This window comes from Muntiacus reevesi, chromosome 3 (assembly GCF_963930625.1).
Source record: "Muntiacus reevesi chromosome 3, mMunRee1.1, whole genome shotgun sequence".
NCBI classification, from domain to species: Eukaryota; Metazoa; Chordata; class Mammalia; order Artiodactyla; family Cervidae; genus Muntiacus; species Muntiacus reevesi.
In genome coordinates this window covers 116,904,269-116,932,086 of record NC_089251.1, presented here as the reverse complement: position 1 = coordinate 116,932,086, position 27,818 = coordinate 116,904,269, and the positions used below count along the sequence as shown (strand labels likewise).

General features: G+C 49.8%; 1 protein-coding gene across 2 annotated transcripts in view; it reads right to left on the bottom strand.

Annotated features, from left to right (window-relative positions):
* ZNF362 (zinc finger protein 362) overlaps positions 1 to 27,818 on the bottom strand; it is a 45,329-nt gene that overhangs the window by 10,470 nt on the left and 7,041 nt on the right. Inside the window, exons 2-6 of one of the 2 annotated variants that reach the window (XM_065930339.1) lie at positions 20,683 to 20,807; positions 15,282 to 15,345; positions 14,878 to 15,124; positions 11,227 to 11,548; positions 10,337 to 10,561 (exon numbers count right to left, since the gene is read on the bottom strand). In XM_065930339.1, the coding sequence (XP_065786411.1) occupies positions 10,337 to 10,561; positions 11,227 to 11,548; positions 14,878 to 15,124; positions 15,282 to 15,345; positions 20,683 to 20,720 (896 nt within the window). In that variant the 5' untranslated portion in view covers positions 20,721 to 20,807. The remainder of the gene's footprint in view (positions 1 to 10,336; positions 10,562 to 11,226; positions 11,549 to 14,877; positions 15,125 to 15,281; positions 15,346 to 20,682; positions 20,808 to 27,818) is intronic. The other variant, XM_065930341.1, reaches the window with a different exon arrangement.

Sequence of the window (27,818 nt, the reverse complement as noted above, 5' to 3'; positions counted from 1 at the left end):
TTTTTGTATACTGATTTTAAACCCCACAACGCCCACCCCAAAGTCCTTGCCTCCCACTGCTGCCCAGGTCATGCCTCTTCCCCGCCTCAAGGCTCCAGCCCTGTCGCATCCCTCCAATCCCACCCTGAACATTTCAAGTCCCTTCCTACCTTCCGTCCTGTATCCAGACTGCTCTTTTTCTAGGCACACTCTTCCCCCAGCTCATACCTGGCTAGAACCTAGACTCCAGGTCTCAGTATAAAAGTCCCTTGATCAGGGAAGCTTTTCCTGACCCCCCAGACTAGACCTGGCCCCTGCACCTACCCCCGAGCAGAAGTCCATGTGTGGGCACATGCTTTGTCAATGTCTAGTCACTGACACTGGCTGCCTCGCTCCTTGAGAGCAAGAATGCTCTTGGTCTCTTCACCACCATCATCCCAGGGCCTGGCACAGGCTCCTCAGAGAGGACTCGAAACATAGGAAGGTGAGTCCTTTCCTCCTGAGGTCAGTCACTGACAGCAGTACTATATTTCATATAATCAACACCACCTACTCCTCAGAGGTATTATGAAATACCTTTTTTGTGTTTGTTGACTGACTGACTGATGGTTCTCCAGGGACATCAGGTCCTTCCTTCCGACCTTGCTCCTCTGGCTTCCTCCCCGAGTCCACAGCTGCCCAACCTCCTTGCTAGACTCTCAGCCTCAGCCTCTCCTCTCCTGACCTCCATCAGAGCAGGAGTGTGGGATCTGACCTTGTCACAGCCCTGCTTTGCACCCCATACATCTCTCCCTTTTCCAGGAGAATCCAAATCCCCAGGCCCCCACCAGCCTCTGAGCCTTTGCTCATGCCGTTCCACACCCAACCCAGATGATCCTCCCCAACCTCCATCACATATTTCCTGCTTTCATGGGATTTTTCACATCCATCAGCCTCCCAAGTCATGGTAGGAGTTTCTTTGACCCAGAGCCTGCCTCTGGCCACTGATCTCGTTATGCATGGCACTCAGCACTGGGCTGGCTGGGAAGGGTTTCAGGAAGCCACAGTTCCTCTGATAACTGGCCCCCAAGCTCTTCAGCCTCTGAAATTCAAATCAGGGCCACGTCCTCAATTCCAACAGGAGCCATCTCTTTGCAGGACAACTTCCCACTAGGGGAGCACCCAGCCCTGACTCCCAACATCTGTAGTGATGGGGGGGGAGCTCACCACCGACTCCAGGCATGGGCAGTGCAGGGAGGCAGAGCTGAAATCAGTGTCCTGGGCTGCTCCTTCACCCAACTAACCACCCCAAGCTCACCCTGGCGTTCAGAAGACTCGCCTTGCTCTCCTGCCTGGACCTCACCCCACCTTCTTCTGCAGCCTGACTTCCCAAACTCGCCGACTGCACCCACCTTGCCCCGCACCCCCGCCAAGCCACAGGTTGCTCCTTGGCACTCTGACTTGCAACTCACTTCTGCCTCCTCTTAGCAGGGTGGGCTTGGGCAAGTGACTTTGCCTCCCTGAGCTCCCATTTCCTCACCTCTAAAATGGGGATAACAATAAGGATTGTAGGGACTTTCCCGGTGGTCCAGTGGTTAAGAATCTGCCTTTCAATGCAAGGGACTCGGATTCAATCCCTGGTCTGGGAACTAAGATCCCACAAAGCAACTCAGCCCACGTGCCACAGCTACTGAGCTTGTGCTGCTGCTGCTGCTGCTGCTGCTGCTAAGTCGCCTCAGTCGTATCCGACTCTGTGCGACCCAATAGATGGCAGCCCACCAGGCTCCCCGGTCCCTGGGATTCTCCAGGTAAGAACACTGGAGTGGGTTACCATTTCCTTCTCCAATGCATGAAAGTGAAAAGGGAAAGTGAAGTCACCTGTGCTCCCCACAAAAGATTCTGCATGCCACAACTAAGACCTGATGCACCCCAAAATAATAAATATTGTTTTTAAAGTATGGATTGTTAAGGACTGTAACTTACAGAAAGGGTGTGCCTAAGACATTTTCACAGTGTTAGCTTTTAATACACTCACATCTCTTTTAAGAAAGAGACGTTTTTCAATGAAAAAACAGAAAGAGAAATTAAGGAAACAATACCATTCACCATTGCAACAAAAAGAATAAAATACTTAGGAGTATATCTACCTAAAGAAACAAAAGACCTATACACAGAAAACTATAAAACATTGATGAAAGAAATCAAAGAGGACACAAACAGATGGAAAAACATACCGTGTTCATGGATTGGAAGAATCAATATTGTCAAAATGGCTATTCTACCCAAAGCAATCTATAGATTCAATGCAATCCCCATCAAGTTACCAATGGTATTTTTCACAGAACTAGAACAAATAATTTCACAATTTATATGGAAATACAAAAAACCTCGAATAGCCAAAGTAATCTTGAGAAAGAAGAATGGAACTGGAGGAATCAACCTGCCTGGCTTCAGACTCTACTACAAAGCCATAGTCATCAAGACAGTATGGTACTGGCACAAAGACAGAAATATAGATCAATGGAACAGAATAGAAAGCCCAGCGATAAATCCACGAACCTATGGACACCTTATCTTTGACAAAGGAGGCAAGGATATACAATGGAAAAAAGACAATCTCTTTAACAAGTGGTGCTGGGAAAACTGGTCAACCACTTGTAAAAGAATGAAACTAGAACACTTTCTAACACCACACACAAAAATAAACTCAAAATGGATTAAAGACCTAAATGTAAGACCAGAAACTATAAAACTCCTAGAGGAGAACATAGGTAAAACACTCTCTGACATAAATCACAGCAAGATCTTCTATGACCCACCTACCAGAATATTGGAAATAAAAGCAAAAATAAACAAATGGGACCTAATGAAAATTAAAAGCTTTTGCACAACAAAGGAAACTATAAGTAAGGTGAAAAGACAGCCCTCAGATTGGGAGAAAATAATAGCAAATGAGGAAACAGACAAAGGATTAATCTCAAAAATATACAAGCAACTCCTGAAGCTCAATTCCAGAAAAATAAATGACCCAATCAAAAAATGGGCCAAAGAACTAAACAGACATTTCTCCAAAGAAGACATACAGATGGCTAACAAACACATGAAAAGATGCTCAACATCACTCATTATCAGAGAAATGCAAATCAAAACCACAATGAGGTACCATTACACGCCAGTCAGGATGGCTGCTATCCAAAAGTCTACAAGCAATAAATGCTGGAGAGGGTGTGGAGAAAAGGGAACCCTCTTATACTGATGGTGGAAATGCAAACTAGTACAGCCACTGTGGAAAACAGTGTGGAGATTTCTTAAAAAACTGGAAATAGAACTGCCATATGACCCAGCAATACCACTTCTGGGCATACACACTGAGGAATCCAGATATGAAAGAGACACGTGCACCCCAATGTTCATCGCAGCACTGTTTATAATAGCCAGGACATGGAAGCAACCTAGATGCCCATCAGCAGATGAATGTATAAGGAAGCTGTGGTACATATACACCATGGAATATTACTCAGCCGTTAAAAAGAATTCATTTGAATCAGTTCTAATGAGATGGATGAAACTGGAGCCCATTATACAGAGTGAAGTAAGCCAGAAAGATAAAGACCATTACAGTATACTAACACATATATATGGAATTTAGAAAGATGGTAACGATGGCCCTATATGCAGGGCAGAAGAAGAGACGGAGAAGTACAGAACAGACTTTTGAACTCTGTGGGAGAAGGTGAGGGTGGGATGTTTCGAAAGAACAACATGTATATTATCTGTGGTGAAACAGACCACCAGCCCAGGTGGGATGCATGAGTCAAGTGCTCGGGCCTGGTGGGCTGGGAAGACCCAGAGGAATCGGGTGGAAAGGGAGGTGGGATGGGGGACCGGGATGGGGAATACGTGTAACTCTATGGCTGATTCATGTCAATGTATGACAAAACCCACTGAAAAATAAAAAATAAAAAAAAAGGAAAAAAAAAAAGAAAGAGACGTTTTTATGAAAAACAAAGGGGGAATTTATTCTATGTTTAAATAGAATTATGGAGAATTCATTAGTTACCATTTATCCTTTATCCTCCGGGTAAGAAACAGCATGTTACATTGAGTGGCTTCAGTCCCACTGTGTTTCGTAACTAAAACAATGATGGATACAGTAAAAACGGACCTTCCTTGAGATGGTTCTCTCTCTGTGGCACCTTTCAGATTCTTTATCTCTTATTTAGAAATAGGTTCGTACTGTGTAAGGACTTTATGGATACCTTGTATATATACAAAGTATGTATAAGGCATACCGTGTATGCCTCGCACGGGAACGGACACTTAGAAGCTCTCTGACAAGCAGCAGTTGCTGCTAGGATGTGACGATCATCACACTTGAGAAAACTGACCCTGCCACAATTAGCATCACACATATACACAACATCACATAGCCAGAAGGAAAACAGTGGCAGAGCCCACTCCGCAGCCTGAATAAACAAGCACAACCAGAGTCACTCTGTCTAGCAGATGTTCCCCAAACAGGTAAAAACATCGAGCCCTCTCTCAGACCTCATAAACTAACCCCCTCATGAGGGTTAGTTTATGAGGACTAACCCCCTCATAAAACAAGGTTACTCCTGATTTCTGCATCGTGGCATCTACAGATGTGTTACCTTCTACAGAAACGCAAGACATCTGCTGTATCTCTACCATGAATAGACTCACTACAAATTCCTGTTCATTTTCTCCTTAAAGACACGCGGTATTTATAACTTACAGGGCTGACCTTTCTGAAGTCTGGATTTCTGCAAACACTTTGCAAGTCACCTTTCTTGTCTTGTACCTTCCTTTCACAGATGGAGGTCCCACCGAGATGCTCCAGAGCTGCCAGGCCACTCAGATTGCACAAACCCCCACATGCTTCCAGGCACATCCTTCTCAACTCCCAGGGGGATCCTGCTCAACCTGCTTCTAGCTCTACTTTTATTACTTGACCGGAGCTGGTTCTGTTTTGACATGACCTTCTTTTACCCCCTTTATTGCTGGCACAATGTTGGGAAGATGGATTTGATTACATGGCTTGACTGTCTGGTTCCCGATCCAGGGGCAAAAAACAGGAGTCTCTGTGGAATAGTGGAAAACAAGAAACCTGGCATCTGGTCACTTCTTTATGTTTGGCTTTTTTGGGTTTGTTTATCTGAAGGATTCTGGGACTCGCGGGCACTGGGGACACCCACCTCTTTGTCACTGGGTTAGGACACATTGGTTTAATTACACACGCCACTGCGTAATGACTAATAATTTGTCTCTAAATGTTGATAGGACCCTCTTATGCTGCTTGTTTAGTTTCCAACCACTATGAACTCAAATCACTCGGGGAAAAAAAAAAGAGGAGGAGAAAAAACTGTGCCCTCAAGAGCAGAGAGCAATCCCTGAACAAGGAACATTCTGACAAAATACTCTCCCCTCAAGGGCCTGTGAATTTTTTGTTTGGTCATGGCCTTAAATAATATTTTCAAACAAACAGCTATTTCTGAAAACACTAGGATTCTAATTATTGCTTGCTACTGGGTTTATTTCCTACCGGACTGACGCTCCGAGTCTGCCTCCTCTGCCAGCTTTGTGCATACTCTGCCAGCTTTCTCAAATCCAGGCCCCCCATTCAGAATAATAAATTATCAAGGTATCTTTTACACCCAGATGCTCTCGGGAGTTTCCAGCTGGCCACTGGGAAACACCAAAGATTTGCTCCCCAGCTTTACAAACGCACCCAATGAGGGCACATTTTGTACTCTCCGCATTTTACTAATTAGCCAAACACTAGAGTACGAGCGGTCTATGAAGTTTCTAGCATAAGAAAGTTGGAAAATCAAAAGAAAAGAAGCTCAATCTCCCTGAGTTAATTCTATGTGTGTATGTATGTAATTACATATAATTTATATAAATATAATATATATAGTAATATAATATGTAATGTATAATTACATGTAATATAAATATACATATTTGTGTACTTTTTAAGATGGAGGAAAAAAAACCCAACAATTTATTTTCATGTACAGAGACCAGCACTAGAAGTATTCACAGAGCAATGTCTTTGAAAAGACTTTTTTCCTAGATTTAATTACTTATTAGTGCCAGTCATAAACACATGCTTTATGACAGTGGTCCCCAACATTTTTGGCAGAGTGACCAGTTTTACAGAAGGCAATTTTTTCACAGGCCAGGGGCAGGGCGGTAGTTTCAGTATGATTCAATCCCATTATATTTAGTGTGAACTTTATTTCTATTATTATTACCTAATATATAATAAAATAATATATGGTGCATAATATATATGATGACATATAATGAGATAATTATTCAACTCACCATTACGCAGAATCAGGTCATCAGGCATTAGATTCCCATAAGGAGCACACAAAGTAGATCCCTCACACGCATAGTTCACAGTAGCATTCCAGCTCCTTTAAGAATCTAATGCTGCCACTGATCTTGCAAGGGATGGGGAGTGACTATAACACAGGTGAAGCTGTGCTCGCTTGCTCACTGCTCGCCTCCTGCGATGCAGCCCTGTTCCTAACAGGCCATGGGCTGCTATTGGCCCATGGCCTGGGGGATGGGGCTCCTGTTTTATAAGATCAATTAAAAGATCATGATGATGAGTCAGTGCCTTTGCTTCCTATAATATGCTCTGTGGGAATGTGAACTGGTACAGCCACGATGGACAACAGCAAGGAGGTTCCTTAAAAAACTAAAAATAGAGCTACCATATGACCCTGCAACCCCACTCCTGGGCATATATCTGGAGAAAAACATGATCCAAAAGGATACATGCACCCCAATGTTCATTGCAGTACTGTTTACAATAGCCAAGACATGGAAGCAACCTAGATGCCCATTGACAGATGAATGGATAAAGAAGTTGTGGTACATATACACAATGGAATATTATTCAGCCATTAAAAAGAATGAAATAATGCCATCTGCAGAGACATGGATGGATGCAGAGATTGTCATACTGAGTGAAGTAAGTCAGACAGGGAAGGAGAAATACCATATGACATCCCTTATATGTGGAATTTACAAGGAAATGATAAAAATGAACTTACATACAAAAGAGGATGCTACTCACACTTCAGAGAATGAACTTATGGTTGCCAGTGGGAAGAATGGGGGGAAGGAATAGTTAGGGAGTTTGGGATGGACCTGTGCACACTGCTATATTTAAAATGGATAACCAACAAGGACCTACTGTATAGCACGGGGAACTCTGCTCAACGTCATGTGGCAGCCTGGATGGCAGGGAAGTTTGGGGGAGACTGGATACATGTATGTGTATGGCTGAATCCCTTCACTCTTCACCTGAACTATCACAACACTGGTAACTGGCTATACCCCAATACAAAATAAAAAGTTTAAAAAATTTTGCTTTTAATCTGAACAACTGATTATATATCACACCTGAACAGAGGACCCCATTCTCCTCCATTCTGCTTTTGTTGATTATATGATAAATAGACCAGAGTCATTCAATCTTATCAACACGTCTGGCTCTCTGCCTCACACTTGCATAAAGGCCTGTGCTTCAGGTAGAGCTTGAATCTTCTGAAAGAAATATCAGGAGTGGATGGCCTCAGGAGAGGACTGGACCAGTGCACTGGCTCTTTACACTTTGGAAAGAGACCTAGGGCACAGGCTTCCGAGATGCCCATTCACCATGACAGGACACTGCCTGAGGCCAAGGCAGCCAGGATCCAAGTCTTTAGTCCAGAAGGAGATAACTTTGCAAAGCAGCCTAACTCCCCAAGGTCAGGAAACAGGAATTATGACCTGGGACTGGATAAAAGTGATTTAATTGTGGTTAATATTCTATCTTCTAACAGAAATAGCTGCTAAGTCATGTCCGACTCTTGTGACTCCATGGACTGTAGCCTGCCAGGCTCCTCTGTCCATGGGATTTCCCAGGCAAGAGTACTGGAGTGGGTTGCCACTGCCTTCTCCAGGGGATCTTCCTGACCCACGGGTCGACCCCGGGTCACCTGCATTGCAGGCAGATTGTTTACCAACTGAGCCACCACCAATATATGAGAAATCCTCCCTTTTTTTTTCCCTTTGATCTACCTATTCGTCAATTTAGGAGGCTATATTTGAACAAACTGGACTAGAATATTCCTTAGATGGTTCCTTGCTCCCATGAGCCCTGCAGAATCACAGAGGGTAGGCTCCAGGGGGACCAGACAAATTTAACATAAACTGATGAAATATCAAGGAAATTTTTAAATGATAGTTCTATTGAAAAGACATGTAATTGGCCTTGTCTACAAAATCTACCCAGAATAATTGCTAAAAAATACTCTTAAGTGCCTTTCCTGAGACTTTTCCTTCTTTTCCATTAGTTTCTCTAAACAGGTTCACTAAGTATCTGTCCTCCTTCCTAATGGGATATAATTGGGTACATCAAATTTGTAACCATGACCATGCCAGAAATGTCACATTTAAAGACAAATTTCATTTAATTAGGCATGACAGCGTGATAGTGAGAAACAAGGCCTGTACTTCATAAGTGGGAATACAGCCTCCCCAGGCTTCCAGGAACCTGGACTGACTACTCCACGGCTTGTGGAATCCTTGCCTTTAAGGTTATGAGCAAAGTCATTCATGCCAGCCCAGAAACACTGACAAACTAGGGATTCTCCAAACAGATGGTAACTTTCCCATATAGGAACTTAGGTAGATCTTTGATTAGATAACATGATAAGAAAAATCTTTTCACACATACACAGATTAAAATTACAGCCTGGGGCCTTAAAAAAATCTTCTGACAGAAGTTAACTCTCAAACCTTGGGGGTCACATGCTCTAATTTTAATAACCAAACAAGCAGAGGGACTTTTTAATTAATCAGCACTTCATGGGGCTTTCCAGGTGGCGTTAGTGATAAAGAACCTGCCTGCCAATGCAGGAGACATGAAGAGATGCAGGGTCCAGATCCCTGGGATCCCTTCCAGATCCCTGGGTCAGGAAGATCCCCTGGAGGAGGGCATGGCATGGAAAGAGGTAGGCTACAGTCCATAGTGTTGCAGAGAATCAAACACAACTACAGCGACTTTGCACGCGTGCATGCATGTCCATAAGCTAGCCAAACTTCAAAAAATAAATTTATGACAAAATCAGAAAGTTTCTGAAACTAATCTACGTGGTCAAATCCATGCCTTAGGAGGCATGGGGATGAGAAAAGCAGAGTGATGCCATCTTGAGGTTATCCTGTTATTTGTTCCTTACCATCAAACCTACTCATCATGCCTCAAAGTCAGAGAAACAGACATAACATCTTGCACTCTGGGACAAAGTATACAGAGACAATGGAGAGAAATGGATAAATTACAACAAAACCAAACCTTAGGTCCCTCTGTCTAGTCTTAGTGCCCCAAAGACAGAAACCCCTGAGCACTTTCTGTGAGTTACAAATTCCGCAGCAGAAGCTATTTTATCCTGACTTTCACAATGCTGATATTGGCAGACAGCCGTGCTTATAGATATAAGAACTATCATGCGAGAAAACTGCTGGGCTTCTTTCCCTCTGAAGAGATGAACTGTAATTTGGTAACCTTTAGTTTATTTCTTTAAATACTATGGTGTTTTTATTTGGCGAGCCAGTCTGATGCCTGTACTCCCTTGCAAAAACTTTTTTCCCTTAAAACATGTCTATCTCTGAATCTCCCTTTCACATATTCGACTAGACTGTATACCCTAAGAGGGCAGGAATCTGTCTCTGTTTCATTCACTGCTGTATTTCCAGCACTGAGGGGCATGCCTGCACATGGTGGAGGTGGTGTAAATATTCGTTAAAGGGATGAATCACATGCCTTGGAAAAGTCAGTTCTATTTATTCCAGAAATATTAAATAAATGCTCCAATGCTTATTATGTGCCACCCATTAAGGATGTGGAAATGGAGGAGACTGGGCCCTCACCTTTAAGAATCCCCAATATATTGGGGGTGGTGGGTAAATAACCAGGCCAAGTCGAAGACAGTCTACCAATGCTTGGATGGGGAAGCCCAATGGCTGTGGAACTGGCTCAGGGGGGCCAGGGAGGGCTTCCTGGAGGAGGTTTTACTGAGAGATGGATAAGAGAGGGCCAGAAAAACAAGGGAAAGGAGGGGGATGGTGTATCAGGTAAAGGACACAGCACATGCAAAGACCAACAGATGACAAACGGTGGGAAGGGCAAGGAGTGAGAGCTGAGGCCAGGTAGGACCAAAGAGGTTGTATCACAAAAGGCCTTGTATGCCAAGCAAAGGAGTCTGGGGAAGGCACCTAGAGAAGGTCCTGGCATCGGGCACAGGTGCTGAGCTGAAACCAGCTGCAGCGGGGCAGCGCCAGGCCGGCCACTCACCTGGTGTGCTGTTGGAGGTGGGAGAGCTGTCGGAAGGACTTATCACAGTAGGAGCAGTGGTAGGGCTTGACGCCTAGGTGGATGCGCAGGTGCTGGGCCAGGTAGGAGGCGTTGGCAAAGGACTTGGAGCAGTGCGGGCACTTGTGGGGCTTGGCCTCTGTGTGCGACTTGGAGTGGATCTGCATCTCGGACTTGGTGAAAAAGGTCAGCGGGCATACCTTACACCTGTGGGCAAGAGGCAGGTTCACCCTGGGAAGATCCCTCCGACCCCTGCCTGGATAGCCGAGGGGAGACCCTCTATATCAGAGACCTTGTACCAGTGCCAGAGCTTTGGGAGGAGGGTCCGGGGTGGGGGGCTACAGGCACGCCCCCAGCCTGGACATCCTTCCCCCGAGGCACACGGGCAGCAGGCGGGGGAGCAGGCTTCCACCTCACCAGGAAGAGCTGCCTGGTGGGCCGTGGTTCTTGGGGAGGGGCTCCAACACTCGGTGAGTTCTCTGCCCTGGCTGTAGACACTTTAGAATCATCTGGGGAGCTTTCCTGGAATGGCTCATCCCAGGCCCTCCACATGCCTCCCCTCGACAAGTTAAATCAGAATTTCTGGAGGTACCGCCCTGGCGGTACCTAACACTGAGGGCTGAGAACATTGCTTGAAGAGAGAAGGAAATAGACTCTCAAAATCCCAGGCTGTGGTGGGGTGGAGGCTGCCCCACCTCTGAAGGGGTTGTGGGTGGGAGGGTCAGGAGACCCCGCCCCTCTAGACCACATCCTCCGCCTTCAAGCCTCTGGGCCCCCCACTTTGCAGTCCCCCACTGCTAGGCTCCGGAGGCAGCCCCGAAGCACCAGCTTCCGTCCCAAGCCCGCTGGACCCCTCCCACCAAGACCCCCACCTGTATGTCTTGCCCTCCTTGGCAGTCTCGCCCGAGGCCAGGATGGGGTAGGGGACTACGAGGACAGGCGGCCCCCCTGGGTTCTCCGCCTTGATCTTTTTCCGGCCGCGCTCGGACTTGGGGGGGCCAAGCAGGCCGTGGCCCTGGATTGTCTTGATGGAGTCCAGGAGGGGGGGGCTGGTGATCCCTGAGATGAGGGTGGGGGACGAGGCGATGAGGCGGCTCTGGCTGGTGGTGGTGGGTGTGGACGGGCTGCTGGTACCCGTGCCCGCGCTCGACTCCGACGTGCTCACAGCCGGGGTCCGGGAGGAGATTCCCAGACCTGTGAAGACACGGGGGTGGGGAGAGGGATGAGGGGCAGCCAGAGCCCGGGGCAGCCCCCGCCACCCGGCTGTGTGTCTCTGAAAGGTCGCCAGTCTTTCTGAGCCTCCCCTTCCCTTTGCAAAGTTTTACTCAGGGGTCAACAAATGAGAGCAGTGTAAGATTCTTTAGATACCTAAGGACTGTTGTTTAGTCACTAAGTCATGGCAACCCCCATGATCTACAGCCTGCCAGGCTCCTCTGTCCATGGGATTTCCCAGGCAAGAATACTGGAGTAGGTTGTCATTTCCTTCTCCAGGGGATCTTTCCGACCCAGGGATGGAATCCCCCCATCTCCTGCATTGGCAAGTGGATTCTTTACCACTGAGCCACCAGGGAAGCCCATCTAAGGACTAAATGAGTCTGATTATCTATAACAGGGGCACTTTGGAAATCCGCCCAACAAAAAACAGACAAACAGAAAACTCTGAAGCACAAAGATGTTCACTACTATTGTCATTTATAGTAGAAATCAGAGGCAACTGAAATATGCAATATTAGGGAAGGTTTCAATAAATTGTGAATCAATTTTCTCTACTGAACATCAACTGCCCAATAAAAAGAAGACTGTAAAATTAAAAAAAAAAATTTAAGGCACAGAAAAAGTTCAGTAGGAGATGGAGATGCACCAACATGTGATATGGATGGTGGAATTAGGGGTAATCTTAAAACAATTTTTTTGCCTTAACTTTCTGATTCTTTGACAATGAACTTTTTCTTTTTTTTTTCTAAGTTCCGTATTAAAAGTTATTGTTTTAAAAACAAAGGGACTAGAAACATTTATAACATCAAGAAAAGTACACAAAAAAATGAAAATGATATCTATCATACAGTTAAAACTACGCTTAAAAAAAAAAAAAGAAACCCAAAATTTATGCACTGGAAAAGATAATATCTAGAGTTGACACAGGTATTTGGCGTGTGTGTCATACATGCTGGGAGTGTATGCTTATCAACTTTAATAATAAAGGGTGCTTTAGCAACAGCCATTAAAACTTCAAATGTACATAAGTTTTGACAAAGTAATTCTAATTCTAGAAATTGCCCATAAAGAGATAATTATTTGCACATGAGCACAAAGATCTGTGTACTTGGACCTTCCATACAAAACAATGATCAGACAAAACTGGACACAGTTTGCTTATCCTCACTAGGGGCTGTGTATAGAGACATGGTTCATCACAAGACGAAGAACAGGGAAACCACAAAGACAAGACAAGACATGCAGTGATGAGGAAAGAATGCCAAACTGGGCTGGCAGGTGAAAAAGCAAATCATACACAGCATGAACCCACCTATTCAAAAACACACATATCCAAACGACACGTATATACACAGACAATGTGTGTGTGTGTGAAAGCACAGGAGTAGATCTGAAAAGAGACACACCAAACTAAACTAGGTGTAAATTGTGCTTCTCTCTAGGGAGGGCAAAGAATTTGTTGGTAAAAGGAGATTTTCATACGCTATCTGCTTCCGTTATTATTTTGAATGTTTTACCTGGTGAATTCATCCATTTTTTACATCTGTGATTAAAGGATAAAATAAAATAAATACAGAGAAAACATATGAAAATGCTAACAATAGTAGGACAAGGGTTAATTTTTTTTCCTCCTTTCAACTTGTCTGCAATTTCTAAATTTTATATAATGACTAGGAATTACCTTTATAATAAAAATGCACTGAATATGTTTATGATAAAATTGTGAGTAGGAAAAGAAAGTTAAAGGCATGGGTACAGCCTTACCACAAACTCAGCAAAACACACCCCCTGCACATTAAAAAACAAACAAAAACGATGGAAAAGAAAGGAAATGGACTAAAGGCTCTCTAAGCTGCTGGGTTACGAACTGGGGATTATGATTTTTTTTTTCTTAGTTTGTCTTTTTTTCCAATTTTCCCTTAATATGCTTATATTACTTTTTTAATATTACTTTTATAATGAAAAAATAAATTTAATAAGGTCATAATAAGGAGGGAATGTGCAGAGGGCGGCTGGAGGAGGCCTGGATGGGGAGGCTCATGGGGCCCCAAGATTCTTGGGCATCTCTGAGAGAGAGGAGGGAGATGGGGAGAGGTGTCTGGCTGGTAGCGGGGGCCAGCTCGAAGAGGAACAACGGCCCAGTTCCAGCGGCCACCAGGAAAAGCCTGTCCAGCAGGCTCTGAGGTGGGCACCAGGCACCCCAGCCCCATAATATTGCCTAGGATGTCTTCCCAGTTCACAGCCTCAACGTATCCAGGACTGGGCTCACAGTCAGTTCCCCACCCCGCTCCTCTGATGATTCCACCTCACTGGCAAATGCCTGGGAGTCCCCGGTGCCCACCCTCCCACTCCTCACCCCTTCATCCAGCCCCGCACTCAGCCCTGTGAGCTCTTCCTCCTCAACATCCCTCAGTTCTTTTCCCTTCTCTCCATCCTCTCTGCCGCTGCCTGGCCCAGGCCACCACCCTCTCCTGCAGCTCTCCCTGCCTCCATGCCGGTCTCCCACCAAGCCAAGTCTCCACTTCACAGCCAGAGACCCAGCTTTCTAACCTCACCTACTTGCACGGGCTCCCACTGCCCGAGGGTAAAAATCCAAACTGCCCAGGCAGCCCTCGGGGTCCTTCACAATCTGGTGCCTCAGCAGAGCCCTGACAGAGCGACAGGGTTCACGCCTGGGCTCTGGAACCACAATGCCTGTCTAGGCCGCTTACTGGCTGTGAAACTGGGCCGCAGTTTGCTCATCTGCTGAATGGAGACGTTAGGGTGAACCACAGGAAGCTGCTGTTTTTTGTACTTCAGCCTGTAAAAGGCAGCCACCCCACCGAACGTGCTGGGAGTGATAACGCGAACACTGATGAACACAGATGCTCACCTGGAGTTAGCTGCCACGTGATGGTGATGATTCTCGTCACCCTTTGATCTTCCCCATCTGGACGCTGTCCTACTCTAGCTTTCCACACACATCCTCGCTTTGCACATGCTGCTCTATCTTCCCTAGTCCACCACCAACTCTTCCTCGCGTGGGGACCCACCCAAGGAAGTCTTCCCTCACCCTTCAATCCCCCACAAGTCTGGTTACGGTTCTCCTCTGGATTCCTGAAATTCTCTGCGTGGACTTGGCTTCCTTGACCGGCAAGCGACCCACCCTCGGCCCCCTCTGGCCGGCATTGGTGATGCAGGTCAACAGGCTACAGGAAGCCAAGTCTGGAAGCTCCACCCGCGTCCCAGGCCCTGCCTGCTCCGCCCCGCTGCGGGCGACACGGCCACGCCCCTCCCGGATAGTCCCCGCCCACCCGGCCCCGCGGTACCTGTGACCGTGCTGGTGGCCGGCCGCGCGTGCAGCGCCACGTCGGGCTGCGGCACGGCCTGCGGGTGCAGGCCCGGCACCTGCTGCAGCTTGGGCAGCGACATGACCGCTTGGCTGCTCTCGGCCGGCGCCGGTGGCACGAGCAGCGGCTGCTGCGACGAGGCCGACGTGGGCGGCAGGTGAGGCGGCCGGATCTTCTCCGCCATCAGCTGCTCCTTGATCTTGTTAATCAGGACCAGGTTGTCCAGCTAAGGGAGGGAGAGGAGAGGGACTGAGAGGGCTGGGGCCGTCCCCGGCCCCGTCCCCGGCCTGCCAGGCCACCCGCGAACCCCTCGTCCCTCAGGCAGCAGCCAAAGCGGGGCCAAACCCAACGAGGGCGGCGGGAGGGGTGACGCTGCGTCTTACCTGGCTGGGCATGGTGGGAGGAGGGGGCCAGAAGTAGGGGTTGTTAAATCGAGGCTCTGCCATCCTGCGGGGAGAGAGCGACTGTCATAGGGAAGAGGGCCCTCCCCATCGGCCAAGGGTGAGCTCCCATCAGCTATGCCCGCTCAAGTCTGGGCCAGTATCTGGGATCCCTGCCCCCGTGGGACCCTCATCCCACAGCAAAGCAGGACTCCCACCAGGCCCAAAGAACCACACCTCCAGGCTGAAGCTCTGGAATTCAGTGTTTCCCACAGTGAGCCCCAGAGAGCAAGGTCCTATCTGGAACAGAAGCACCCCCCAGCTCACCCCTCCCAAATCACCCTGATGCCAGTGGACTAATCCCTGTCCCCCCACAGAGACCCTAGGCTACAGAGCCAACCCCATGGATTATGCACACAAGTCTGCTGCCCTGGGACAAACAGGAGTTCTGGGCCAACCTTGTCAATGGCCGCAGAGCAGAGGCAACTGCCCCTCCCCGATCCCTGCCTTTCTGACCCACAGAACACCGCGGGCAACTTGGGTCATCAGGCAATAGCCTCTGCGAAGGGCAATCTGGCAGGATGATTTACGGGGACTCAAATGATTAGTTTTGCCCTTTGACCCAAGGAATTGTACCTCTGGAAAGTTCTCCTCGAGAAACAAGCATGGCCAGGTACAACATTCTGCCTATAAGGATGTGTCAGAACACTGTACTTAAGAGGGGAATGAAGAGGCCTGAGGCCTGGGGCCCTTCAGTAGAAGAACGTGACAATTTGTCTGGTGGCCCTCACCTCTCGCAGGTTCCTGTGCAGTGAGAAGGGCTTTGCAACCAGGGCAGTATAAAGGGTGGGCCTTCAAAGCTATCTCGGTCTTCCAGAGGGCTCACGCCTTCCTGTGGCCCTATAGTGAGTCAAGAAGTGACTTACAGAGACTGCTGGACGGGGGCATTCCATGAAGTCTCACTCCCTATCAAATTTCTCTTCTTTATCTGTCCCTTACAGAAATCACTAACTAAATGCCTACTGGTCTTGGTCGCTTACATGGAACTGCTTCTTTTGACAGGCAAGGCTGAAATGAAGTGTCTCTAACCTTTTTTCCTGGCCCTACAAGTGGGGAAGCCCTATTGGAATTGCAGGCAGAGGGTTTCAGGGGAAAAAAAGCCCTCTGTAAGGATACAACCTAATCTCAACACTTTAAGAAAGATCTTTTATATACATTATCGCTTGTGATCTTTACTCGAGGAGTAGTCACAGGAGGTATTATCCCACTTTTTGGTGAAGGAACTAAGGCTTGGAGAGAGGGGAAGAGATCTGCCCAAGACCATAGGGCTAGGGTGCCAAGAGTCAAGACTAGACATCAGATTTGCTCAGGCTGTTTCCTCTGGGGAATGTGTTTTGCAAACCCCAGTCTTTGGTGGAACAAATATCCACTTGCATACGACTCAATACCTGTATATGAAAGTCTTGCCTCTCGTTCCCAGCCTGGGGGTCAGTTTGGATCTGAGTCTGGTCAGCTGGGAATCAGAGTGCCCTCTTCTAGGGTGGCTGGGCAGCTCTAAAAGCCCTCCTGTTTCCGCCATCCACAAACACCAAGCTGCCCTTCTCTCCACCCGTCCAACCCAGCCCATCCCTCACAACCCAATACCAGAAACACTTCCTGCCTGGAGTTTTCCTTGACTGCTCCAGGTCCCTGGAACATCTCCTTTCAAAGACAGACCTCAACACAGCAAGAACAGTGAGGAGGCTGCCATTTACTAAGTACCCACCTTGTGCCAGGCACACTGATGCTAAAAAGCGGGTACGCGCCTCATCCCCACTTTACAACTGAAGTTCAGAGAGGCAGAGTGACTTGGTCAAGGTCACACAGCAGGTAAGCAGTGAGCTGAGATCCCCGCTCTGATCTGCCCGACTCCCAACGTCCAGCGTATCAGTCCCTCAAGCTATTCAGAGGAAGGACAAAGCATCCTGACTGCAGGATTGTGGGCAGGCCCTGTGTTAGGATGGCATGGCACCCACTACCCTTCCACTCAGAAGTCTCAGACCTGTCCCTCCCCTGCTGTTGTCCACTGGGGAAAATGTGAAGTCATCTGAGCTGTAGAGCCAGGGTAGGGAGGCTCCAGGGCTGAGGGAAAGGGGAGCTGGGGAGCTTCACTGGGAAGTGAAGACACCTGTCTCATTCAGCTTGGCATCATCAGTGCCTAGGCCCAAAGGTGATCAACATGAGTTGCGGGACAGAATGAATAAATTAAAGAATAGATAATCAGACTCATTTTAAAGGCAATCCCACGATTATCCACCACCACTGACGGTGTACAATGCCCTCTGTACCCAGCAGCATTCTCACCAGAGCCCCAGGAAGCCGGGAAGATCGGCACCTCCATTTCGCAGAGGAGAAAGCTAGGACACCACCAGGGAAGCCCTTGCTCCTGGCCACATAGATGGGGAAACGGAAGGAAGCACTGCCCTGCAGTGTTGGGCATCGGCAATCTGAGCCTCCGTTTTTCTCATCTGTAAAATGGGACTGACCCAGGCCCCTATGCCTCTTTCCTGCCCTGGCCCAGGGCTCTGCCCACTGTACCCAACCATTCCTTGGACTGTTCCAGGGGAGCCGTCCTCGCTTCCTCTTGAGTTCAATGCCAAGTCCAGGCTTCCCAAAGCCCCACCCTGGTCAGGGAGGTAGGGGGTCCCATAGCTGGGATAGAGCATCCTCTCCGCCACTTATCAGACCCCTGATCAGGGAGGGAACCACCCCTAACCCTGGATAGGGAGCAGGGTCTGCCCTGGGTCATGGAATCTGATCCACACAGCATTCACTCCTCTGTGTCCTTCTCGGGCTGGGCTTAAGGAACTTCATGATTTGGTCAGTGCTCCAGGTCCTGGTGTACATCTACCTGTGTTAGCGCAGGGAAGGCGGGCAGGGGGAGGGGTGGATTTTCTGAGCCCTTATTGAGGGCCCAGCTCATTGCCAGACACACATCAAGAGCATCTCACATGAGCCGCTCAACAAACCTTCGAGTTGAGTGTGCATCTGTGCAGCCCTAGGACCTGCAAGACAGGGTTGGAAGGTGGCTGGGGTCAAACCAAGCCACACAGACCTTGTGTTGAGAGAGAGATTCTAAGAAGGAGAGAGATGGCTGGGTATCTGCTTAGGACAGGTGTACAAGGCAAAGGGCATCCAGGTGGAGGCAGCAGCTTGAGCAGACGTGGAGCAGGTTTGGGACAGTGAGCAGCTACCCGCTAACACCACAGACAGCTGGAGAGTGGTGAGGTGGGGAGAGACGGAGGCCAGCCAGCAGCGTCCTGAATGCTGTGCTAGCGGCTGGGAAGGAATGCCGGCTGTGAGGAGGCATCAGGGAGAGTGCTGGGCGGGGCAGCCAGGTAGCTCAGAGGACCAAGGTCAGCGGGAGGAGCCTGAGGACAGTGCCGAGGGACAGAAGAACTGGGGGCAGAGGAGGCTGAGTGGCCAGGCCGGACGGGCAGAGGAGACATGCTGGCAGTCAGGCAGGACATGCAGACTGGGCTTCAAAGCTCTGGACAGAAGCCAAGACTCTGGGCGGTGAGCCTCAAGATACACAGCCCTGATCCTTGCAGTAGGGCGAGCAAGGTGTCATTTTGTTTTTCTTGCTCAAAAAGGTGAAAAAAGTCAGATGGGTCAATGAATGAAACACCTTCTAGAGCCACCCACCCACCCATCCACCCATCCATTGGTTCTGGATACATCCTCTGGGCCAAACTGGGACTGGTGGCTGGGGAACCGAAGGCAAAGAGAAGAGCCCTGTCCTCTGGGGTCCCCGAGCTAAGTGGAGGAAGCAGACACGTGACCCAGAAGCTTCTGTGAAAAAAAGAATTTTGGCCTATGAGACCTGCCACATGCCACCAGGGACCTCCATGTGGTCAAAGCCCATGGGCCATCTCCCAGTCTTTTCCTTCATGGCCTCCCAGCCACCCTGACCCTCAGAGATCAGTGCTATGAGCCCTGGGTTCCACATCTTCTCAGTCTCTTTCCCAGCTTGCACCCCCAGAGCCTAGGCTTCTCAGGGTGGGTGGGAGCCTCCTCCTTCCACCGGCCCAGTCCCTGGATGGTCCATCCACTCCAGGGCTTTAAATACCAGAAAATCCTCAGGTCTCCACCCCTACCCCTGGCTGCCCACTGGAGCTCCAGGACCACCTTCCAGTTACCTCCCTGACCACTCATGGGCTGTTCAGTCTGGACTTGGCCTTCCCCTGGGATACGTAATCCTCTAGCCATCCAATCTGAGTAGGGCATCCCAACCTACCCAGATGCTCCTGCCATGGACCCTGACCTCCCCCCACCCACCTCAGACCCACCACCAGCCACGTCCCCAGGATTCCATTTCCAAATTCTCTCAGATCCACTGCATCCTCTTCACAAATCCTAGCTACTGTCCCCTCACCTGGACCACGGACCTGCCTTAGTTGGAGCCCAGGGCACCCAGGTTCAAATACTGGCGCCAAAACACTAGCTGTGTGATCTTGGGCAAGTCACTTGTTCTTACCCCACAAGTCAGGGATGAGCAGCCCAGAGCTCAGGATGCAAAGGAAGGGATCAGGGAGGACTTCCCAGTGGAGGTGATACATGCTTTGGGTCTTAAAGGATGAGTGGAAGTTAGCCAGGCAAAGAAGGAGTGGGGAACATTGCTGGTGGAAGCAGCAGTCTTAACAAAATCCCAAGGTGAGAAACAACACGGTGTGGGAGGGGAGCTAAAGTGATCAGCGTGGACTGTGACACAGGACGAGCCTGGAGCCATTGGCCACGGCTAGACCTAGAAAGGCAGCTCCTGAATCCGAGGCCTGGGGCCTAGACTTGAAGCATTGGGTGATGGGACAGAATCTGTGGTTTACAAAGGCCCCTCTGCCTGCTGAGCGTAGGTGGGACTGGAGAAGCCAGGAGAGGAGGCAGTGGCAGGGGACCGGTTGAAGGTCCCCAGGGAATGGAACGGAGGTGAGAGGCAGGAGCTACCCTGGGCCAGGGAGGAGAATGACCAAGGAGGCCTGGCTATTTGCTTAAAGTTGGAGGCCAAGGGAACATGCAGGCTGCCCCCCACCACCACGGTGTGGCCTGGGAGGTCCCCTGGATACCGACGCAGACAGACAGAGTCACAGGAACATGCAGACAGACAGCACCAAACTCCGACAGACACAGATCTATGATCCGAAACATGGACAGATGGGGACACGGCAACTCCCGTGAGCGGGACCCCACAACCTCCAGTACAGAGTCACAAGTGGATGCAATGACAGGAGGGTGGGCGCACAGAGCCCCCAGGCAGAGCCGGAGGGAGGCGGTGAGGGGCACTCAGGGGAGTCGGGATGAACACGATGCCTTCGTCACCCAAACAAAGCCCTGGTGGACGGGTTTCAAGCTGCAACCGCAGGCTCCTTACCTAGAGGATCCTTTCCCACTTGGTGAACTTCTACTCATCCTTCAAGCCCCAGCTCAAGTGTTCCCTCTTCTACGGAGCCTTCCCTGAACCCCCAGTCAGCCACTCCTCTGTGTTCCCAACGGCACCTTGTATATGGGAATAACAATAACAGTAACAATAAAAATGGCAGCTACTTCTGGTTTCAACACCTACCAAGTGCCAGGCACTGCGCTGAGGATGCTACACGCATCATGTCGCTGTGAGGTATGCACCTAACACAAGAGGAAACTGCAGCTCAGAGAGGTCGGCCAACTTGCCCAAAGTCACACAGCCAGCAGGTGATGGAGTTAGGACGCCACCCAGATCTGGTTGCAGCGGTGCAGGGGTGAGCACATGCTGGTGCAGTCGTGTTTCCCTGGGTGACTTCCCCACCGGACTCAGCTCTGTACACAACAGGTAGAGCCGGTGCTCATTCACTTCTGCCCCTCCAGCGTCTAGTCCAAGGTGGTCTCAGAAACTCTTTGTCGAATGAGAAAGTACAATATCGACCATCTTTTCCTGAAAACTTACAGTAGGCCAAGAAAGGTATCAGGGCATTTATAGCCATTATTTAACTGTTGCCAGAGACCCACTGTACGTTTGAGAAAACTGAGGTCCAGAGAGGTTAAGTAACTTGCCTGAGGTCACAGAGCTGAGTCTGGATCGCAAACCAAGTCTGTCTATCACGTTTTCCCAGGAGAGTGGCCCCTGGGGGCAGCCTAGCAAGCTCCACAAGGGGAGCTAGGGGCAGGGGCACTGAGGAAGGGGTACACCAGGTGCCAGGCCCTCCCACCTGGGGAGGTTCAGGCCTAGACAAACAGTCGCAAAGAAAACGGGGCAGCCCAAGGGGAAGGTGATTAGCTTTGCCCACTGCAGGACAGAGGGTGTATTTAAGCAACTTTTGTCCCACCCACCCCATCCCCAGGCCAGCCCAGATATGTTAAAAAATGAGATTTGCCCAGACCCCATGGCCACCAGGGAACTAGCTCCCAACAAGAAAATGGGAGAGAGCAGGACCCAAAACTGTCCAGATACTGTGATTACAAGGAGGCAAAAATAAAAACCTGCGTCAGAAAAAGCAAGCTGCGGGGAACCACGCCCAGAGGGAGGCTGGCAGTGCTGGGGGAGGCGGCTGGAGCTAACCTGGTTTTTTGTCTTTGTTTCTCTGATTTCCAAATACTCTGCAATGTTGTTGCTTTTATAATGAAAACAATAAATTTATTCTTTAAAAAAGGAGAGAAAGAAAGTGGTTGGTAGCCGGGGGGAGGGGTGGAGCAACAGACAAGGGTCTGGAGGCAGCGGGGAGCAGGCAGGATCAGGGTCAGTGATGGTGGGCACTCAGCTGATCGTCACAGGCCAAATCCTGCACAGGCCCCATCCTCCAGGCACACAGAACCGAGTGGGTCCTGGCAGGTGTCAGCCAGGATCCACCGGGAGTATTTCTACCACTTTCCTTGCCCTGGTCCTGGCCCCCTTCTGCTCTGGCCTCAGCTATTCCAAGATCCTCCTCCGAGGGACCCTCACCTCTACCCACGCCTCCCATTCTGTCCTCCTATTGCAGTCCCTCTGCTATTTCTAAAACACAAATCAGATCACAACATTCCCCTCATGAGAATCTTCAATGGCTCTCTCATTCCTTCCAGACCAGGTCTGGATTCCTGAGGCCTTCCGTGACTGGCCTCTGCTGACCTCTTTGGCCTCACTGACTGTTTCCACCTTCCGCTCTGCCCAGCCAGACCAAGGGCTTCCCCAGTGCTCCACTTCCCTTCTCACTTCCTCACCTCTCCCTGGAACTCTCTGCCCTCCCCCATTTCACTGGTTAACTACAACTTATTCCTTAGGCCCCAGTTTAAAGGCCACTTCCTCCTGGAAGCCTTCTGGGACTGCAAGGCTGTGTTGGGTGCCCCTCTTCTCTGTTCCCTCTGTGCCCTGCATTTCCATCATCAGAAATGGAAATTGTCATTCCATTTTCTGTCATTCCATTTTCTGTCATTTCATTTTCTTGTCATTCCATTTTCTGTCTGTTTTCTCATCCATCTCTGCTGTTGGACATGTTCTCTGTCAGGGCACAATAGAGGCTGAGTCATTTACCTTTAAGCCAAAAAGTACCTGATAAATGTTTGAATGAATGAATAGTCTAAGTAGAGGGAACTGAAAGTGTCATGGCCTAGATAGAGGAAAGTCCCCTCCCGCTCCTCTGAGTCCCCGCCACCACTCTGACACTATGTTGTCCCCTGTGTTTTACTCTTCCCTATTTCCTGTATCTTCCTAATTGATCTGAGAAGAGACTGTATGCTGTAGACTAGCAGACCAAAAAAGTTATTAACAGCTAATAAACATAGAAAATGGTTCTGCTTCCCTAGCAGCAAAAATTAAATGAGCTTCACACATTAAAATAGCAAAAAGCAATAAGAAAATGGTAATACTCAATGCTGGTGAGGGTATGGTGAAATTGGAAGTCATTTCCGAAAACAATCTGGCAATAATGTGTCATGAACTCTATAAAAATGTTCAAACTTCCTGGTCTAGCAATCCTATTCTTGGTCATCTGTCCCTAGAAAATACCTCAAATATAGACAAAGTTTTATGTGCAAAGCTGTTTGCTTCAGTGTTTTTTTTTTTTTTTAACAGTAGCAAAAACCTGGAACAGCCAAAATTTTAAACAATAGGGGGATGGCTCTGTAAATCATGTTACAAAGTGACACAGACTATAGCCGTTGATAATAGCCAATGTTTACTGGCATTGTAATGACTCATTTAACATTCATATCTACCTCACAAAGATCTGAGGCACAAAGAAATTAGGTAACTTGCCCAAAGTCATGCTGTGTGTGTGTGATTTGAACTCAGAAAGTCAGGCTCCGAAGCCCATGCTCTCCACCCTGACACTAGATCCATTAGAAAGGATTAAAACCACCCTGCAGTCATTTAGAAAACACTCGTGATACAACAATAATTGGAGGGGGGGGGAAGAGTTTTAAATTATTTGTATAGATAGAGCAATGACACCTATATAAAAACCAGGTGCTGGAAGAAAAGATAGGAAGGAAATACCAAAATACTAGCACTGGTGTGTTTCGGGCTTGGGGTGGGGACAGAAATGGGGTAGGTTTTGGTTTACTTCATTTCTCTATTCTTGACTTCTCTGCAGTGTGGCTACATGACTTTTTAAGGAATATTTTTAATAACACGAACAGTTCAGCCAGTTTTGGCCAAGCAGGATGCCCCAGCCCCCGCCTATGGCCCCATTAGGATTCTGGCCTCAGGCCCTGCAGGTTTACCCAGGAGATCTGGGCTCAGAGAGGGCCAGGAGCGTGCTCAACGTCCCACAGGAAGCCTCGAGCCCCCAGCCAGGAGTGCGGTCAGAAAGGGATTCCCCTTTCTTATCTGGGGACTTTGGGAGCCAAAGTCAGACAAAGGAAAGCCTGCCCACTTTCTCACTCACTCTCCTGTTTAAAATCCTTATTGGGTTGCCATAACTTTGGGAGCACAGTTCAAACTCTCCAGGGTGGCCCAGAGGCCTTTGTTAAGGAGGCCTTGCTGGCCACATGCATCCAGATAGATACATGCCCACAGCAGCCCTCCCTCCAGCCTCACTACACTACTCTCAGGTTCCCAAAACGCTCTCGTGCCACCATGCCTTTGCATAGGCTCTGCCCTTCCGCGTGGGGGCCATCACCCAGCGGGAACCTCGTCAGATAACCATCAACCGTCAAGAGTTAGATGAGGTGTCACCGCCGAGAGGAAACCCTCCTGATCGCCACCCAGGCTGTATTTGCAGCCTCTCCCCTGAGCTCTTGCACTGTCCTGGGCTCCCCCTCCACCGCAACCAAAGCACTGATCCCACTACCCTAGAATGGTCCGGTGACTTATCTGCCTGAGCCCCTGGGTGGCTGTGAGCTTGCCAAGATCAGGGCTTGGGTCTGGTTCTTGGTTGAGCAACTTCCTGGACAACCCTATACCCGGACTCAGCAGCAGAGTCCACTAGGGCTCTTCCTTCAGGTCTCAGCTGAAGGTCACTCTCTGACCCTCTCCTGTGATACACGCCCCATGGCCCTTTGCACTCCCCCTACCCTGCCTCTGTATCTTGGCTCTAAACATACCCCTCTCCACCGCTGCTACCCTTGAACACAGGGTTGAGAGCCTGCCGCAACCCCAGAGCCTTGCACCGGACACACAGTAGGTGCTCAAGTGCCTAGTTCACCCTAGCTGCTCGATAGATGGTCAATGAAGAAACACATGAGGAGAGGGTGTGTCAACACGGGCCTCAAAGATGGGGACGTTTGCCAGGAAAGCGAGAGAGCAGAGGGAGAGCATTCCAGGCAAAAACCACGGATACAAAGATATGGGAAAAGCTGCTCGCTTCTTAGGACAGCAGTGTGTTCTCAAGTATGTCACCTGCCCTGGAGAGGGGGCTTCCCCAGTGCTTCAGCAGGCAGAATCTGCCTGCAATGCAGGAGGTGTAGGTTTGATCCCTGGGTCAGGAAGACCCCGGGAAATGACAACCCACTCTAGTACTCATGCCTGCAGAATCCTATGGACAGAGGAACCTGGCAGGCTACAGCCCATAGAGTCGCAGAGTTGAACACAACTGAAGCGACTCAGCACACAGGCACACTCCAGAGCGGGGCAACACTGGGGTGCTGGGGTAGGACTGGGCTAGGGGTAGGGATGCTCCTGAGAAGATAAGCTCATCCCACTGAGGGATGAACAAAGACTGCATGAAGCTGGGACTTACTGTTGGAGGGAAGGAGAGATGTCAAGAGAGATGCCAGGGAAGGGCAGGCTGGGTGGGAAGAATGGTATGTGCAAAGGCCCTGAGGCAGGAAAGCACACAGCATCATGTTGGTCTGGTGTGAGCCCAGTGTGGGCCTCTCATGGGCTTCCCACGTGGCGCAGTGGTAAAGAATCCACCTGCCAATGCATGATGCAGGAGGCACAGGTTCAATCCTGGGTCGGGAAGATCCCCTGGAGGAGGAAATGGCAATCCACTCCAGCATTCTTGCTTGGAAAACCCCATGGAGAGAGGCGCCTGAAGAACTACAGTCATAGGGTCACAAAGAGCTGGACACGACTAAGCACGCACCACAAGAGCCCGGTGTAGGAATTCACAGGGGAAGGAAGGCAAGGTGGCCGGGGCAGTTCACAAAGGGCCAGAGTTCCAGGCTTAGACACTTAGATGAAAGGCCACGTCGGGCCATGTTCAGGGGTCCCTGAGCTGAGAAAGCCTGTGGTCAAGGTTTTCAACAGACGGGTCATCACAGGGCCAGAAGGATGGCCTGAATGGACAAACAGAAGTTGGTCTAGGAGAGAGAAGCTGAAGTTTCCCATCTTCCCAGTACCTCGAGACCCCATGTGTTCAAAGATTTCCTCCCACGACCCCTCTGCCCTCCATATGCCCTTATTCTACACAGCCCAGAGTCCCGAGTCCCAGCTGCTGCACCCCACCCCACCCCCAAGACCCAGGCCAGCCTCGGAAACTTGCTCCTGGGAACTTCCTGTGAGGAACTAGGCTCCCGAGGGTCCTGGATCCAATTAGGCTGGGTTTCCGCAGCCCTGCGGGGCTGGGAAGGGCTGTTTTCATTGTGAGGCTGGGGCTGATCAGAGCAGAAGGGGGCTGCTGCCTGCGCCCTGGTCAGTGGGAGCTGGGGTGCCATGCCCTCCCCTCTCAGGCACCCCTCTCCCACCATCGGCCACCCAGACACCCAGACACCCAGGTGGTAATCCTCTCTGGGAGCCCCAGCGTCTCTGCCAGGGAACGGGCTGTGATCGCCTTATCGGGGCTGAGAGGACATTCCGCAAGCTTTGAACCCATGCCCTCCCTTGCCGTGTCCCCTGGGGACCCCCAGCTCCCATCCCCAGCGGGAACTCCTTCTGCCAGTGTGAAATGACCATAATAATAAATCACTGAACGCTTCTTCCATCCCAGGCACTGTTAGGTGCTTTACAAGCATTTCCTCAATCAGGCTCCTAATGACCCCTGTGAAGTGGATGCTGTGAACATTTCAAAATAAAACACACATTCAGGAAGATGCCTGGAACAAAAATGAGCAACTCGACGACTTATCACAAAGCCCACGTCCAGGGTGACCCAAAGCCCCCACCCGTGTCTATTCAACTGCAGTCCCCCACACCCTACAAAGATTCCACCCTGCTGGCTTCTAAGGCAATCTCTCCCTTGCCTGCCTGGGTTCATGAATGAGACTTGGAGAGGATGTAACCTGCCAACCATGCAGCTGGTGGGGGCAGAGGGAGCCCCTTCTGTCCGCTGGCTGTGTGACCTTTGGCAAGTCCATTTCCTCTCTGGGCCTTTGTTCCTTCCTCTATAAAACAAAGAGATGCAACTAAACCACAGCCTGGGTTCTTGGACCCTCTGAGGGGCAATGTGTCCACTTAGTATTAAAAGTACAGATTCTGGAACAAGACAAGGTCAAAGCCACAGAGACTGTTACCGAACTGGGATGACAACGGTATCTCCTCAGCATCACTGTGAGGGTCTGATGAGTTAGTAGGTATAAGGTCTTTAGAACAGAGGCTGGTCCGTGATAAGGATTCCGTGTTGGCTGCTACCGTTTTGCTATGAGGCTCTCCAAGGCACATGGAAGCCTTTCCTAACCTCCTGAAGACTCGTGGAAATGGGACCAACCAGAGATGTCAACTGGGCTGGGGGCGGGGTGCAGTTTCTCAGGACCCATGGGGCTGCTCAGTGGCCTTGTGGAGAGTCAAGTCTGGGATTAGCTCAGCGCAAAAGCCAGCTGCTGAATGCCAGCTGTGGCCTGGCCCCCAGGAGCTTTCTAGACAGGTCCTTGGGGGTCCCAGGCTGGGAACCTCCAGCAAGCAATCAGAGCCTGTACTGGGACTGTATCTCAGGACCCCTGGGGGGCAGCACAGACGGAGCCCAAGTCTGGCGTGGCGGTCAGTAAAGTGGGCCCTGAGCAGGGCACAGCAGCGAAGGAGGGCTGGGCTGATCAGAGAGCGGGATGGGGTTGGTCTGGGCTGGACATGTCGGGGGGGGGGGGTGGCAGTCAAGGCCACGGAATACCTAGCACAGGCCCTGGCAGACCAGGCCCACCTCCCCCAGGTCTCAGGGCCACCACCCTCTCCATGGTCCTTGACTT